At 36.1% G+C, this 17,782-nt stretch overlaps 1 protein-coding gene across 1 annotated transcript; it reads right to left on the reverse strand.

Moving 5' to 3' along the window:
• Positions 1-6,735: 6,735 nt before the first annotated feature.
• Positions 6,736-6,950, reverse strand: LOC123836995 (H/ACA ribonucleoprotein complex subunit 3-like). The gene is given in 1 exon segment (XM_045866023.1): positions 6,736-6,950. A coding segment is annotated over 1 exon segment (198 nt). The 3' UTR covers positions 6,736-6,752.
• Between the last annotated feature and the right edge of the window lie 10,832 nt (positions 6,951-17,782).

Below are 17,782 nucleotides of genomic sequence, written 5' to 3' on the forward strand. Positions count from 1 at the left end.
GTTCCAGCAGAGTGGAGCCCTCTGACTTAATCTACCCTAACTGAGAGTCGTCTACACGTATCTGGAATAGATTTTCACCAAAAGTCCTTGTGGTGTGGTTACAAAGTAACATTCTCCCCTTTTGACAAGATTTTTTTTTTTTTTTTTTCTTAGAATAACATCACCTATCAACACTGTTCCCTCTTAGCTGGAGTTTAACTGTTCTGTTCTGGACCTTAGGTAAGAAGTCTGTTTCGCATCTCATGAACCAGTCCTAGTCTTGAGAACAGGTCAGTTCACTTAAATACAGTTGTCTCGTTTCAGGAGCGGTCCTGCAGATGGTCTCTCAGAGTTAGGACTGCATTGTGCAAGCAATGTAGGTAATGAATAGAGGCATTTCTTATAGAAAGAAAAGAAAAACACGGGTTAATGGAGCAAATTATAAACCCAGTGTTTGAGTCCTGAGTACTATCAGTGAGAATATTTCTAGATGTTGGGCTCAAAGCATCTTCAGATGGAGTGAGAACAGACAGTGCAGTCTGACAGATTTTTCTGGTTCAGTTTGAATATTTCTGGTGATCTTTCTAATTGGCCCATTTAGCAACAAATATGAAGATTGTCTAAATATGGCCACTGTGGCAATTTCTCTGAAGTTTACCTCAAGTTGTCTAGCTTCAGTCTGCAGGGCTTCAGGGAAATGGGCAGTTTAAGTTCTCAATGACTCTAAGTCAAAAGAACAGAAGAAAATTGGAAATCTTAGTTTGGAGAGTAATAACCAGATATTTGAGGAAACCAGAGGAATTCAGGATCCAGCCCAATTTTATAGGCAAACAACAAACACTCAAAGACAATTAATCAGGACTAGAATCTAACATCCACAAAGTTGTGTTACTGAAACAGAGTTTTTCTGAAATCACCCTTACTTTCCATCAAAGTTAGCCAAAGACTAATTTATAAAATAAGTCCAGTTTTAACAATCTTGTCCTAATTATTTACACAATGCCAGCAAGAATAGGGATTGGCCATATAGGTCCTTTCAAATCTGCTCTGCTGCAAATTTTTATCAAGAATTTTAACGGCCCCTTGAGGCTAAGAAGCCAAGCCAAATACCTGCCATCAGACTTGGCTGTAATAGCTGTAGATTTGGTTACTTCCTTTCTTCTTGCAGTCCCTAAAATATTCTGAGGTTCCAAAGCCTGACAGGAAGTGACCTTCCTTACTCACCTGGTAAGGTTCCCAGGAATCCTATAAGCAGTATCAGGCTGATTTCTCCAAGGGGCTTCATTGGCTGCATAGAATCAACCTTAGTTGCTTAAAGCTGTCTGCTCATCCCTGAGTCTATGAATGTCTCTCTCAAATATGGCATTCCGGTCAAAGCCTTGCTAATATAAGTGATGTTTCCAATGATGTCCTGTTACAAGGAGAACAGATTCTTATTGCACTTATGCAAATAATTATAACTGTCCTGGAAGTAAGAATACTTACTGAGAGTTTCCAAATTCTGGAGGGATCAGGTAGGGAGAAAGAGAAATGTTTCATATTTGTTTACAAAGGAATATTTTACCAAATTTCTCTAAGTCAAAGATAGCTTAAGAGAAAAAGTTTCCTTAAATCTGAAAGAGCAAACATTATAGAACCAGTAAATGTTTCAAACAAAAGTCATAAAAAATATAATCATCTTCCTCAGTCCATTCACTACCATGCTATTAATTCCTGCTCTGTTTGAATCCAGTATTCCCATTAGTTCTGGCAATTCTTTACCCAGTTTAGTTTTATGACCTTGAGGGTATCAGATACTTGTATTTGTCGTAAGTCCTTTCCATGAATATTCTTGAATCTGAAACATGTTTGCAAGAGCATCAGAGTAAAAACAATAATGGTAAATGACAAAAGATTCAAAAATGGCCATGGTTAAAGATCTGATGAGAGTTCATTATAAGGCAAAGTTGGTTATTTCTGAGACACACACCATTTCAATAATTAGACTTACAAGTGATAACATTATACCAAAACAAATCAAAACTTGAGAAATTTCATAGAATTTCTAGAGCAATTATATTAATAGCATTCACCCATACTATATAATCTAAGAAGGTTTATCATCATTTATCTGACAATGCTTCCCATGTAGTTTAATGTACCAAATAAGACTAATTAGTCAAAAAGACGTCCTTCAAAATTTTGTGAAGGTTGTCAAAAATATCAAAGTTTTAAAGGATTTGCCTAAATAGAATTACAGAGCAAAACTTAATACTTAATAATACTTATCTATTTAACCAACGTAGCAATAAAAGATTCTAAAGGCAAATAAAGAAATTACATAGTTGTTAGCAAAACTTAGCTCTTTTAATACTGAGAAGATTCAGTTTTCTTAAGTGATCAAAGATCTCATAAATACAAAACAGAAATTTTTTTCTAGGTGATTACATTAAAGATAAACAACCTTGTTTACAATTTCACATTAAGAGTAGAGTAATAATCTAAGGAAACTTTGTCATTTTAACAGAGAAAAACCAAATTCCAATTTTACACCAGTGTACATTTGACATCATTTTATATAAATTTATTCTAATCTTAGCTACTACTAACCATACATATTCTTTTCCAAAGGTTTCCTTTTTGCAAACTTTCTACAACTTTTTTCTTTTCTTTCTTTTTTTGTCTTTCTTCTTTTTTTTACATTTAGATTTGTCCTAAGTTTTCCCTCTTTAAATAGTCTCACTTTAGGACAAAATAATTTTCTTCAACAAAAATGCATTCCCATTCCTCATGCTTTTTGTTTTTTTATACCAAAACCAAAAACATATATCTCACTTTCCTTGCATAGAGTTGTCCATTAATCTTAATTACATTTATTCGAGTTCTGAACTCTTAGAAACCTTAGTTTCTAGTAAAAACTAAAGTAGTAAGCAACTGTGAACTGTTTGTTATACCAGTATTCTTTAGATGGGCAAATTTACAAATACATTTAGTAATTTTTAGAAATATATGCCTTCTTGTAGTAAATGTTTCAACATGGCACAAAATATGTTTATTAATAGACCCAAATACCTTTAGTTTCTCTGTAATAGAAAGTTCAAAGTAGATAAACCTATGTTAGTAATTAATGTTTCAGTATTTTATCTTATTTGAAAATGATCTAGGTATTTAATGACTATCCATCACATAACTTAGCAAAACTCTAACGTTTTAACTTACAAAAAAAAAATTAGGGGAAAATACCTTAAGTAGACACAAATATTGCTGACAAATCTATAAACTTTTATCTTAAATCTATTTTAATCCCCTTGTTCTTAATAAAAAATTTGAGATGCTTATCAGCTATCATCTTTTTCCTTTTTTTTTTTTAAGATTATATAATTTATTTATTTGACAGAGAGAGCACAAGTAGGCAGAGTGGCAGGCAGAGGGAGAGGAAGAAGCAGGCTCCCCACTGAGCAGGGAGCCCGATGTGGGGCTCAATCCCAGGACCCTGGAATCATGACCTGAGCCCGAAGGCAGACGCTTAACCAACTGAGCCATCCAGCAGCTCTAATTTTTAGTACATGTGCTGCCAAGTAAGCACCAGCATTTCTTTTAGGGGCTTCTAAATACCAATCAAAATATGCATCCCACTCCAGTTTAATTTAATAGCTGCCTTTCTTGAGTTGGGTGGGTAAATACATGGTATTTCAAGGGAATCCCGTTTAGGCCATTTGAATGTTAGAATCATCCTTAGTATAATTTTCTCATTTATTTAGAAGCTTGCAAATATATGATCCGTGTGTGTTAAACATGAATCCCCCCTGGAGTGTTGGAAGGGCTACCCATCCTGTTTTTCCATTTGTGATGATTTATCTCAGTCCTACTGGGTTTAAATGCTTGGCACTACCTAAGGGATTTTAGTTGTGGACTGATGTGCTGATTAGAATGACCTTGCACCTCCAGGGTCTCCCCCTGGAGTTGGTTAATGGTATTTGTGTCTTGCTGTTTCTCTCCATTTAGCCTGGCAAAAATGAAAAGTGCTCAGAATGCTGAGCAGAAAACTTACATGCATCCCTCAGTAGAGCAACTAAATTATCTGTACTGTAAATGGGAATCCCTAGGAGACCGGTTGCAGTGTGTAAGGTTAGCCTCTGCACTCTCCAATGAGAGGAGCTCCTGTCCTTTGTCTTCGGATTTCTTCAGAATCTCATTTATGTCATGGTAGCATCGAGTATTCACACTGGCAAAATTCTGAACAGTTTTTAATTTCTGGGATGAAGATTTGTCGCTCCAACAGACCTGCAACCTGTGCTCTATACAGCCCGGCGCCCTTTCTGACTTACACAGGAGGAAAGAGACAACGGATAGGACCCAGAACCTGTGTTAAGCACAAAATGGCGCTCTTCCCTGACTGCAGGGGAAAGAAATAAAGGTTAAAGCCCGAAACCTGGGTCATACACAGAATGCCACCTTTTCCTGACTTTGCAGAAGAAAGGAAAACAACAATCAATAAAGCTCTGGACCATCTACCAAACGGGGAGGTCCGGATCCCAGGAAGAGCCCACCCAGTCCATTGTACTTCGTGTAAGGAGACAATTGGGCACAAGAACCAGTACCAAGGGTCCGTTTCCTGGTGGAGCCCAGATGAGAAAATGGCCTCTTTTGGGGTCCTTTCGTGGTCGCCAGACTGTCAACTGAAAGAAAGCCAACCTCAAAAGAGGTTAGTAAATACTTTATTAGCTGTCTTACTGAGGACGACTGCCCAGGAAGCAGTCTTTCAGACTGCTTTGAGGAATTGCTCCAACGCTTGTTAGCTACAGGGGATTATATATACAAAAAGGGGAAGAGGGGATACATGCTGGCAAGCAATTCTCCAAATACCTGTGTGTCATAAGGTATACTTGGTTACAGTTATAAAAAATTAGGGTTTTCTGATTTCCACATAGACACGAGAAAAACCCTTAGGCCATCTTAATACATTAGGTTTTTGTCATATCTGATTATTCAGAAATATTGCCTGCATGCCTCTCCTTAACTGGTTTTCTGGTTCTACCTGTTTTTGAGATCTCCTTGAGGTCGCTTGAGACATTCACAGAAGGCTGACATCAGTCACCTGCTGCAGTTTTCATGCACAGGGGAGTCTAAACTTGGTTTGATGTTTTATTGTTCTCCCCCAAGCAGAATATGATACTGCTTTTTTAAAGACAAAAGAAAATTCTCTTAGGTATTTTGCTAATTCAAGTATAAAACAATGTGTATTGGGCTTTGCAAAGAATGTTTTAAAATGTGTTTTATGTGATTCGGAGTTAAATAGCATTTGTTCTATCAAGTGCTGTCACAGTGCTTGGCACAGGGAAGGGACTGAAAATGCTGATCACATTTGATTTGCAGAGGAAAAACTTGAGAATATTTTGCATTCTAGTCATGATAAGATAAAAGGCGTTGCTTTAAAATAAAATTAGATAAAAATAGAAGGAAGAACAGAGTGGAAAGCTGAATGTACTATCTTCTGACAAACCACTTACAGGCACTGAACTTCTTTGTGCTTGATTCCCTTTGTAATACATGAAAATAATAACATCTGGTACTTCATATAAATATTTGAATATTAAAGACATTTACCTTGTGATGTGAGTTCCCTTTAAAAAAAGGGCACAAGGTAAATATTAGCATAGTAGGACCAGCATTTTTTTTAATGTGTTTTTTTGGATAAAGGCAGTAATAATTTTTAAACTCTTAGCAGTTTTCTCCAGGGTTCAAAGTTGGACAATAAGGTTGATTTCCATATATTTAAAGGTCATCTAGCTTAATGTGTTTCTGAGTGAGTTCCAAGAAATAGAAAACCAGAGGTTACAGATTGGCTAGAGCAGAATGACTGGGAGGCAGGGCAGGCTGGTGGGTGGCAGGTGAGCAGCATGTGGGAGGCAGGTGGGAGGCAGGTGCTTCTCCAGCATCATGTTGCCACACATGTTCCCGCCCAGCCTTTCCATGACTTTCATGGAGTAAGAGCTGTTCCATTTGTCAAAGTGATAGAATCCCATTTACTTTTATTGGATTCCTAAATACAATGGTTTTAGAGATTGTGAGGATTTCTTAATGTATAGTGAACCTGAGAAGTCAGTTTTAAGTTGTCTTTATCTCATGTCAGGGAATCCTAAGAATGTTTGGGATTCTCACAGACCATCTACTACAATAGCAATACACCTCAGTTTGGTTAGTGGCAAAGTGTGTTTTTAAAGTGTGGCAACCGGGGGCGCCTGGGTGGCTCAGTCGGTTAAGCGTCTGCCTTCAGCCCAGGTCATGATCCCAGGGTCCTGGAATCGAGTCCCGCATCAGGCTTTCTGCTCAGCAGGGAGTCTGCTTCTCTCTCTCCCTCTGCCCCATCCCCACCGCTCATCCTCTCTCTCTCTCTCAATTAAGTAAATGAAATCTTTAAAAAAATAAAAAGTAAGTGTGGTGAACAGCCATGATCCTTATCCACACTAAGTTACGGATTTTAGATTAGTTATATACTTTTCTACATCAGGCTCCATATTGACTTATCCAAATTCAAGTTTTTTTTTTTTCTTTCAAATCATTTTAGTAACCTGGCAGTGATTCAAAATATGGAAAGAAGATTCAAACTGGTTCCCTTAAGGGGGATTGCTACCATGATTGCCTCACACCAGTGGATCAAAGGCAACAGTGAAACAGGGTTCCAAAGAGCAAGGGTGATAAGAAGGCTTCAGGGCTCACAGATGGAAGAACTTGGTTTCGAAAAGTCTCTGAGGGGAAAAGGCAGCAGAAGAGACATGAAATGTAAGGGACGCTCAGAGGATAGGGCATGGTTGCTGGGTCTTGAGTGCCTTGAAGTGTTTCTTGATGGTGATTCAGTGTCAAGAGTATTTGTCATCTGGGGAGAACCCAGCAGGATGAGTCGAGGAGGTCTCTTGTCCCATAGGTTCAGCCCAGCTTCTTCGTTGTATAGACCTGATCTCCCCACTGTTGAGATAATACTGCAGAAACATGATCACGCCAAAGCCAGATGTTGCAGTTTAGTCTGCAACTCCTTCTGACTCACATTTTCTTTTTTTTTCCCAAGGCTTTTTGTTTTTGTTTTTGTTTTTCATATTACTCTGTATGTAATCACCAAAAATTACTTGTAGGTACATTTCTTCAAGTACTTAATAAATTATTTTTTCTATGCCTGGATATTATTTGTCTTTATATCTTCCTATGTCAGAGTAATAATGAAATAGGGTAAGTTGGACTTTAATTCAGTATGCATAATATTAAATTACCTAGCACACATCAAACACCATTTTACACATTATGAAGTACAGATCTTAAGGATTATAACATACATTTGTGGAAAGTATGTAAACACATAAGTACAATTATAGAAGGCTAGAGACTATAACACAATGTGTAAGTTTATATATTCATTTTATCAAGTCTTATGGTTCTTAAATGTAGTACTATAAATGAATATCTATTAAATCATCTCCAAACTGTTATGTTTGCCACTTTTTAGATAATCTATATGGCTTATTATCAAGAACTTAGTGGTACTCAGTTGTTCCTTATTTGTTACATTTATTTGATCAGTTACAATAGGTTTGAGGCTTGAAATAAAGTGTCACTGTTTTGAAGTGACAGTTAAAAAAGATGGTTCAGTGGGACTGCATAGTATTCAACTTTATCATTCAGCTGAATGCTGCTATGTAAAAAGTATTTGTTTTTTCATAGATGGCACCATCCCAGGAGGCCTAGCTTATGCCATAGAAAATAAGATTGAAAATGACCTTAGTAAATGGGAAAGTATTTAAAACCACAGAATGGCATTCAGTTTTTAAAAATTTGAAAAATAGGCTGTACAAACATAAGCTAAGGAATGACTGGATGCCTGGAGAGTCTATGAATCTGGACATTTATTTGGTTGCAGAGCTAAAGAATAATCAGAACCTAATGCTAGAAAGACCAGTATAACGAGAGTAGACGCTTACATACAGAGTGGAACATAGAGAAGAGTGTATGTTCAGGAGTACTCTCCTTTTATCCTAGGGTCAAGTTTGAATAAAAGATACAATTTCATCACTTGGAACAACACTGTTTTATTTAAAGTAATGTTTCTGTTGGAATATATACTCGAGAACATAATTTTAATATGCCCCCCGACAAAATTAGAGCAACATCAGGGAGATGAGATGCTTAAAAGTCTGGGAGCCCTATGAGAAGGTTGGTATTTAATATGAAATGTAGAAAACTCATAGAGTGTACATTGGACAGGGGGAAATTAACACATGGAGAATTATTTCATTGTATAAAACAGTGTTTTCCATGGCTCATTAGCTAAAACAAATTTAGTGGTTTATCATTATGTTTTTTTTTTAAATAAAATAGAATAAGAAAGAATAAAATAGAAAGTACCAGAGTGCCTCACAAGTACAAATAACATGTATTTGATGTCACTTTAATTGTTTACAACTGTGTAGTCATTGGTCATGATCAAAAATGTTTTTTAAATATATTGACAGAATTTCAAGCACATGCAAAAGTAGACAGATACTTTAATGAATTCCCATTATCCATCACCTGTCCTAAACATCCATCAACACTTAGTAAAGCTGCCATATCCACAGTCTTACTACCTCACCATTTCATACTCTGTCTGAAGCCATCTTTGATGTCATACCTGTGTTTTCACTATGTATCACTAAAATTTAAGGATTATTTTCTAACGTAACTACAATACCATTATCAATTATTCCTTAATATCATCAAAGACCTAAAAATGTGTTTGTCTTTCATGGTCACCATCTCTGTTTCACTACTTAGAAGTGTGCCTGACATTACACGTGGTGGATTGAGTAGATGCTATATGTTGGAAATTTATGACATAATTTCTGAATTAGACTTTGATGGGAATGTAAAGTAGCATTATTTGGGCTGCTTTTGATGTAGAATCAAGTTTTTCCTCATTCTGCAAGTAACAGAGAAGAAAAAAGTATCTTCCTGGATTTTTCATCCTTTCTTAAATGTGTATATCTTGAACAATTTACTACTCACTGATTAATCAACCTTATTCTAACATCACAAAGATCCTTCTTTATAGATGTAATTACTATGCATGTTGCCTTAGATTCATTTATTATTCAGTCACTGAAATTAAATGTCCGTTGTTCACTTGATACCTATAGTTGACTTATATTCCCTTTTCTTCAGGAGCACAGTTTAGTGAGCCAAGAGTAACAAATAAACAGTATTGCATGTGAGAAGCCACAGTGGAAATACTGAATGTCAGTAAATAGAGGATATACTCTAGACAGAGGGAAAGCATGTAGAGAAAGAAATGTATAAAAGGCATGGCATTTTTCTAAAACAATGAAGAAGTTTGTGTGGTTTGATCTTAGTGTTTATGGGGGTGCAAAGAAGGAGCAGTAAATGTGAAAAAAGAAAGTTTGGAGCCAAATTATATATCCTATGTGTCAAGCTAAAGTTTAGACTGCATTTTGGAAGCAGTGAGAAATTTTTGCTGTCCCTTAAGTATGGAGCAAACTTTATTATCATTGTTGTTGTGATGATGATGGTGATGATGACGATTTTGTAAAAAGAAGTCCCAGGAAGTGACTCTGAGACATGGTTGGGAGGAAATGTGGAGACATGGGGTTCGACAAGGAGACTATTGCCGTGAATCCAAGAAACTGTTGGTGGATGACAAACTAATGCAGAGGCATTGGAGGGTGAATGAGAGGGAACAAAATTGCTAACTAATTTGGAATAAATACTTGATAACCAAATATATGATTTTCATTGGAAGAAAGGGATGAGTGTTGGATATTTCTGAGGTTTTTAGCTTGGCAGACTGCATGGTTTCCTTACCAGAGAAAAGGCATACAGAAAGAGGAGCCGGCTTGGTGTGTGTTGTGGCAGGGACAACGAGGATGAATCATTTGCAATTGTATTATGTTTCAGATGCCCACAAGATGCTCAGTTGTAGGTAGCCATTAATGGCGTGTATCTGGAGCTCAGGAGGGAAGAATGAGACAGATGTGAAAGTAATCTGCTTGAACTGGATAATTACACTGGGTAAGATTTCCAGGGAGAGATAGAAAGAGAAAAGAAAAAAGAAGGAAGAGAGAGGAGAGAAGAGAAAATGAATTTTTATCCTGTATTTTTTCACGAAACAAATAACCACAAAATAAATGTGTCTCCCCTGCTGAAAATGTTTATTTTGCTATTGATTGTATATTTTAAATAGTCAATAAGACTTTTCCTGAGATCTTTCCTTGGAAACCTCTGACTTAAATCCAAGATGCTAGCTATGTTGCTTTCTTTCTTTCTTCTTTTTTTTTAAGATTTTATTTATTTTTTTTTTAAGTAATCACCACATCCAACGTGGGGCTCGAACTCACAACCCTGAAATCAAGAGTTGCACATTTCACCAACTCAGCCAATCAGGCATCCCACTGAGGGATGCTGGCCAGTTTTCTTAAATACTTCTTCCACATTCATGATGAGGATAAAAATGTGTATAATACACACCAAAATTTCTCAAGATGGTAGCAACCACAAAACTGCCTTAGGCTAAAAGTAACAAAGAAAGAAGATTTGGTAACTCCTTAAGTGTTCTATCTATTAAGCTCTTCTTTATTCAGATGGCCTTTCATGGTGGAAACATAAACTCAAAGGTGAAGCATTTTCACAAAGGCTCTCTTTGTCCTGACATTATTTGCCAAGTAAAGTTACCATACTTCAAAATATGACCAGATAGGAACCAAGTAACCACAGCACAATTGTAAAGAAAGATCTAAAACCTAGAGCTACAGCTATAATAACTTCTAATGAGGCATGGGGGGAGTTTGACTACTTCAGTTGGAAGGATGAGAGGAAAGAAAAACTTAGAATGTTGGAAATATAACAAGAGACCAGAACAGACAGTCCAAAACAGAATCCAACATTTGGAAGTACTAACAAGGAGTAAGATGAGGCCCCAAAGGTAGGTAAGTGGAGTATATAACCTGCTAGTTTATCTGAGAGTAGGTAGCATGGGAGTTAGGGCTGGCCACAGGGACCTGCTCCTGACAGGATTTCTAGCACATATTCTAATTAATTTGGGGACTTGTCAGAGCAGCTGAGTTGCTCTGAGACTAGAAATCTTTGCTTATCCAGGTAGAAATCTGGACTCAGACAACAAAACAGGGATACAGTGACTAGATCTGAGAAATTAGAGTGTCGGGGAGTGAATGTTAGTGTTTGAATTCTGTACGTTATTCTTTCTGCCTTCTCTAATAAGGAGGCTCCTGATACCCCAGTAGTCAGTCCTCACCACACTCAGGGTTTGGCTGAAAAGTAGTGCTAAAGCTTAGATCTAGGAACCTGTTGGATGCTTCCTGCAGTAGTTCTGTTCCTTTCCACCCCTCTTTCCTGCCCACTCCCATGTTTTATCCTCATATAAATACACACAGTGTTTTTGCATGCTAGTGAAAAGTGCCCTATTCAATGACTTCCTTTCTGACTAATCTTATGAATCAATCCATCCACTCAGAGGAGCTAATAAGGTTGGTGGTCAGAAGCACATGCTTGGCTGGACATTCTATCCTCTGTGGGAAGGGGTGGAAATATGAGAAGAGCATTAATATTTTACTCTTTTCTAGAAATAGGGACATGCTCTGATAACTAGACAAAGTAGAACTAGCCCATATGGCGAGTCAGATTGGCAGTGAGTGTCGTGATGCCAAACCTCAAATTGTTGATCTAGAGTTTACTTGAATATCCCTGACTATGATCAAGATCCATCTTATACACCAAAATGAGGTTGAGCTTGCGCTTGTTACACAGAGGACGTGAAGCAGGTATGGCACTGTGTCCATTGTTTTCTAATTTAGTCAAAGGAGTAAATAGCTAGACAGGACCTGAAAGGATCTGGAAAAGGCATCCATGACAAACATGCGACTTAAGTTAATGATTTCATGTGTTTGCTCCTAGACTTCTTGGCACATGTATCAAATTTCTCCTTTTGGTGAGGAATTGAATTAGACCAGAGGCCCTCAAACTTTAGTGTGTATCTAAATCTCTTAGCGAGCTCAAGAAAATACAGATTTCTGGATCTTACCCCTATAGTTTCTGAGTCACTAGTTCTGGGTGGGGCCTAAAAATTTGCATTTCTAGCTCCCCAGGTGCTGTGCATGCTGCTAGTTTAGAAATAACATTTGAGGGCCACCGAATGCTACGTTTCTTAGTGACTCTAAAAAAAATTCCTAAGCCTTAATAATTTCAGGAAAGATGACACTACCAAAATTCAATGTTGAAATCACAATGCTTAACTATAATATATTCTACCAAAATAAAATATTAAAACTTGTTTCTTTAGGAATGATTTACCTCCTTCATTATCTCCTACAAAACCACACACACACACACACACGCACATGCACTTCCTAAGATCAATATTTAATAAATGACATTATATTAGAGAGAAATCATGCTTCCTCCATCTTCAAGCCCGGAATAGTTTCCCACTAAATGGGTTCATTCTTCAACTTGTGCCAAGATGGTTAATTTACCCACCCAATCCAAATTTGTAGATTTGCTTACTCAGCTGTGGGAGATGTGTATATCAGAAGTGGAGAGGGATGATATGTACGCTAGTTTGCCTTATTGGGACAAATGTTATTTGCCTCTAGGCTAATGTATTTTATTTTTAATAAATGATATTAGAAATTAGATTGGAAATTATATGTTCTATATCATATATAGATCATCAAGGTATAATTTAATTTGCCATTTGAGAATGGAATCTCTCTCTCTTTTTTTTTTCCTAAATATTTTGCTATATTCATGACAAGGGAGCTCATTTGCTGCTCCAGAGTTCTGTGGTTGCAATCATTTTGATCTGGCTAACACATAGCATGAAAAACATTATTAAATAACCTGGACATCAAATGTGAATTCTGAACCTTTTTTAGATACTCCTAAAATCAATGATAATTTTAATAAACTTGAATAGAAGCCAACAAGGTACTCCTCACAAAAAATTTTATTTTCAGAAATAATAGTAAAATTAACCATTTTAGCCCATTAAACTAACCCACTCCTCACTTCTTGAATCAGTGTCATATATTCACAGTAAAGGCATATTGAGTAACTGTGTTATCTTTATCAGACTTAACACACTAGAACTAGATTTTTTTTAAAAAACATACTGTTGGTTTATATATTCTATTCAGATTATATAACTAATGAACTGTAAGATACACTTGAATACATCATACTATTTAAAGCTAGCTAAAAAATTAAAATAAAAGTGGACAGATCATCAAGATTGGTGATTCTGTGCTTTGTTATGTATGAAGAGAAAATGCCAAGGACTCGGGGGCCTGGGACAGTTAGTTCTCTTTATATAAAGCATTCTGAATGGACAAATAGCAGCTTATTAAAGTCCAGTTAATAAATTCAAGTTTATCAGCATTAACTATCCACTCAAAAATGTCAGGTCATAATAGAGACAGCTGTAGAATAGATGAACATTACAATATTATTAATATTTATTGTTATTTATTGAGTGCCAATAATGTGCAGAGTATTTTAAATTCATTATTTCAATTGATCCTCACAGAGATGTTATTGACTAGGCTCTGCTAACATCCTCATGTATCCAACAAGGAAACTGAACACTTACAGAACTTTTTTAATATCTGAAAGTACAAAGAGCCAGTAAATGGTAGAATCAGAATTTGAACTGAGACAATTAGCTTTCAAAGCCTATTAAAGAAAAAATATTATGTTTTAGAATTGACTCATCTTTCACTGGATTGACTACAGTTCAAAACACATGGCATGACTGCTAGTATCTTAACCACAAGGTCTGTTCAGATCAGATTTATTATCATAAATTAGAATAAGCAATCATATTTATCTACCCACCTCAGCAAAATTAACTTGAGGCACTTAGAATACAAAATATTAAGGCCCTTAAAGCAGTTCTGTGCATATACTAAATGTTTAATAAGTATTAGAGACACGGAGAAAAGGAGAACATGCTTGGATGACGTGACTGCACCTGGAAGGAAGATCCTACTGAAAAAAGGTTCAGATTGGGCACTCCAGTGCTTCCAATATGACATCTTGTGCCTTCCTGACCTTGGGGATGGCATGTTCTTTTCAGGTCTAATCCTCTACTTCCCTCTGAAGTTTCCCTTCCCCTTCTCTACTTTTCTCCCCCCAGAATAAATTCTCCTCTCCACTTCATATTTATCTAATCTCTCTCTTTGCAAAAGATCAAAGCAAACCAGACATTAAAAGCAGACAGGTATTTATTAGTTTAACCCAAGAAACTGTTTGGCACATCATTGTTTCCCTGTGCCTGCCAAACAAAAAAAAAAGCACACATCTTTCCTTATCATGTACATTTCCACAATTAAATGTTTCATCCAATTGAAGTCAATGATTTTTCATTAATCCCCTATAGCAGGAGATGAAAATACCTTTTTAAGATTCAGTACCTGCCCTCAAAAAGTTTACAGTATATGCAATCTGGCAGAATGACTCAAGGAAATAAACAGCAATTAATAAGAAACAAAACTGCAACCAGAGGCATGCAGACAAAATCCTTAGAGGACTTAGGGAAAGGAAGAAACATAAGCAGAAAAAGCTTCACATCATTCATTCACTATATGAAGTAGCTTAAATTTGAAGCAAGTTTTGTCCAGAAAATGAGACAAAGACACTAAAAGTAAGAAGACAGGTTAGGGATATCTCATTTGCTTTAATTTTTCCTATTTAAAAACTTCAAGAGCAATTGTAGGTTTATGACAAAATTGAGTGGAGAATACAGAGTACAGGAAAGTACAGAGATTTATCATATACTCCCTGCCCCCCCCCCCAGGCCTGTCCTCCCCTATTAGCAACAACACTGATCAGGAAGGTGCATTTCTTACCAAGGGTGAATCTACAGTGACACCTCACAATCACCCACAGTCCACAGTTTACCTGAGGGTTCGCTCTCGGTGTCTTATACTCTGTAGGTTTGAACAAAAGTATAATGATGTATATCAATCATTGTAATAGCAGATAGAATATTTCACCGCCTTAAATATCCTCTGTGCCCTGCCTATTCATCTCTACTCCTCCAACCCCACCCTCTGCAAACACAGATCTTTTTACTGTTACCATAGTTTTACCTTTCCCAAAATGCCATGTAGTTGGGATCATATGCTATGTAGCATTTTCAGACTGGTTTCTTTCACTTAGTAATAAGCATTTAATTTTCCTCTATATCTTTTCTTAAAAAGATTTTATTTATTGAGAGAGAGAGGGAGTGAGAGAGCACGAGCAGAGGAGGGCAGGGAAAAACAGGCTCTCCGCTGATCCGGGAGCCCGACATGGGGCCTGATGTGGGGACTCATCCCAGGATCCTGGGATCATGACCTGAGCCGGAGGCAGATGCTTAACTGACTGAGCCACCCAGGCACCCCTCCTCTATATCTTTTAATGGTTTGATAGCTCATTTCTTTTTAGTGTTAAATAATATTCCATTGTCCCTAATGTACCACAATTTATTTATCCATTCACCTACTGAAAGACATCTTGGTTGCCTCCCAGTTTTGGTGATTATGAATAAAGCTGCTGTAAACATTCATGTGCAAGTTTTTGTATGAACATAAGTTTTCAGTTCCTTTCGGTAAATACCAAGAAGTGCGAAGGGTGGATTGTATAGAAAGAATGTGTTTAGTTTTGTAAGAAAATGCCAAACTGTCTTCCAAGTGACTGCACCATTTTGCATTTTGTACAACAGTGAATGAGAGCTCGTGTTGCCCTACATCTTCTCCTGTATTTGGTTTATCAGTGTTCTAGATTCTGGCCATTCTGATGGGAGTGTAGTGGTATCTCATTGCTGTTTTAATTTGCTTATCAATTTATTGATCTTTTCAAAGACCCAGCTTTTGCTTTGGTGGATTTTCTCTATTAATTTATTTTCTTTATTGATTTTCCTATTGATTTCTGCTCTAATTCTTACTATCTCTTGTCTTCTACTTACTTGGACCTAATTTGTTCTTCCTTTTCTAGTTTTCTAAGGTGAAAAATTAGATGATTGATTTTGGATCTTCTTTTCTAATCTATGCATTTCAATGCTATAACCCTCCCTCTAAGCACTGCTTTCTCTGCATCTTAGAAATTTTGATAAGTTGTGATTTCATTTTCATTTAATTCAAAATATTTTTAAATTTCTCTTGCGATTTCTTCTCTGACGCATGTGTTATTTAGAACTGTGTTGTTTAATGTTGAACTATTTGGGGATTTTCCAGTTATCTTTCTGTTAATGACTTCTAGTTTAAATCCACTGTGGTCTGAGAGTAGACATTATATAATTTCTGTTCCTTAAATTTGTAAAGGTGTGTGTTATGGACTAGAATGTGGTCTCTCTTGGTGAATGTTCCATGTTAGCTTCAGAAAAAAATGGGTATTTTTGCTGGATGAAATGGCTTGTAGCTGTTCATTATATCCAGTTGATAGATGATATTGTTGAGTTTATTTATGTCCTTACTGATGTTTTGCTTGCTGGTTCTATCCGTTTCTAAAAGAGGGGTGGTGAAGTCTCAAACTATGGTAGTGGATTTGTCTGTTTTTCCTTGAAGTTCCATTAGTTTTTGCCTCATGGATTATGATGCTCTTTTGTTAGGCACATGCATATTAAGAAAATGTTGTATTTTTGGAGAACTGACCCTTTATCATTATGTAATGCCCTTCTTTATCTCTGATGACTTTCCTTACTTTGACATCTGTTCTGTCTAAAATTAATATAACTACTCCCACTATCTTTGGATTAGTGTTAGCATGGTATATTTTTTCCATGAATTTATGTTTAATCTATATGTGTCCTTATATTTAAAGGAGATTTCTTACAGGTAACATATAATTATGTCATGTTTTTGGTCCACTCTGACAATCTGTCTTTAATTGGTGCATTTAGACCATTTACATTCCTAGTGGTTATTGATATAATTGGATTAAGATCTACTATATTACTGTTTTCTGCTTGTTCCCCTAATTTTTTGTTTCTATTTTTGTCGTCAACTCTTTTTCTCACTTTTGTGATTTTAAGTTAGCATTTTTATATGATTCCATTTTCTCATTTCTTAGCATATCAGTTATGCTTTTTGTGGTCCTAGAGTTTGCAAAATACATTTATGACTTGTCCAAATCCACTTTCAAATAACACTATACTACTGCACATGTAGTGCGAATACCTTATAATAAAATAACTCTAATTCCTTCCTCCCATCCTTTGTATCATTGCTGTAATTCATTTAACTTATATATAAAAATATATGCATATGTAATTGAATATATAATTGCTCTTACTATTTTGAACAAACTGTTATGTGTTAAATCAATTAAGAAAAAAAATAAAAGTTTTTATTGTACCTTTACCTATTCCTTCTTTGATGTTCTTCCTTTATTTATATAGATTCACGTTTTTGACTATATTATATTCTTTCTCTCTAAAGAACTTCTTTTAACATTTCTATCAAGGCAGGGAATAGGTCCACTGGCAACAAATTCCCTCCAGCTTTTTTTGTCTGATAAAGTATTTCTCCTTCACTTTTGAAGGATAATTTCACAGGGTACAGAATTCTAAGTTCATAGGTGGTTTTCTCTCAATACTAAATATTTCACTCCACTCTCTTCTTGTTTGCATAGTTTCTGAGTTGAAGTAAGATAGAATTCTGATCTCTGTTTCTCTATAGATAAGTGTTTTGTTTTTTTTTTTCCCCCTTCTGGCTCTTTTACTTTTTCTCCAGGATTTTTTTTCTTTATCTTTGATTTTCTCTAATTTGAAAATGTTATTCTGAGGTAT

The sequence above is a fragment of the Mirounga angustirostris genome, unplaced genomic scaffold (assembly GCF_029215605.1).
Source record: "Mirounga angustirostris isolate CCGP_5_RB_7025 unplaced genomic scaffold, mMirAng1.0.hap1 SCAF_8, whole genome shotgun sequence".
NCBI classification, from domain to species: domain Eukaryota; kingdom Metazoa; phylum Chordata; class Mammalia; order Carnivora; family Phocidae; genus Mirounga; species Mirounga angustirostris.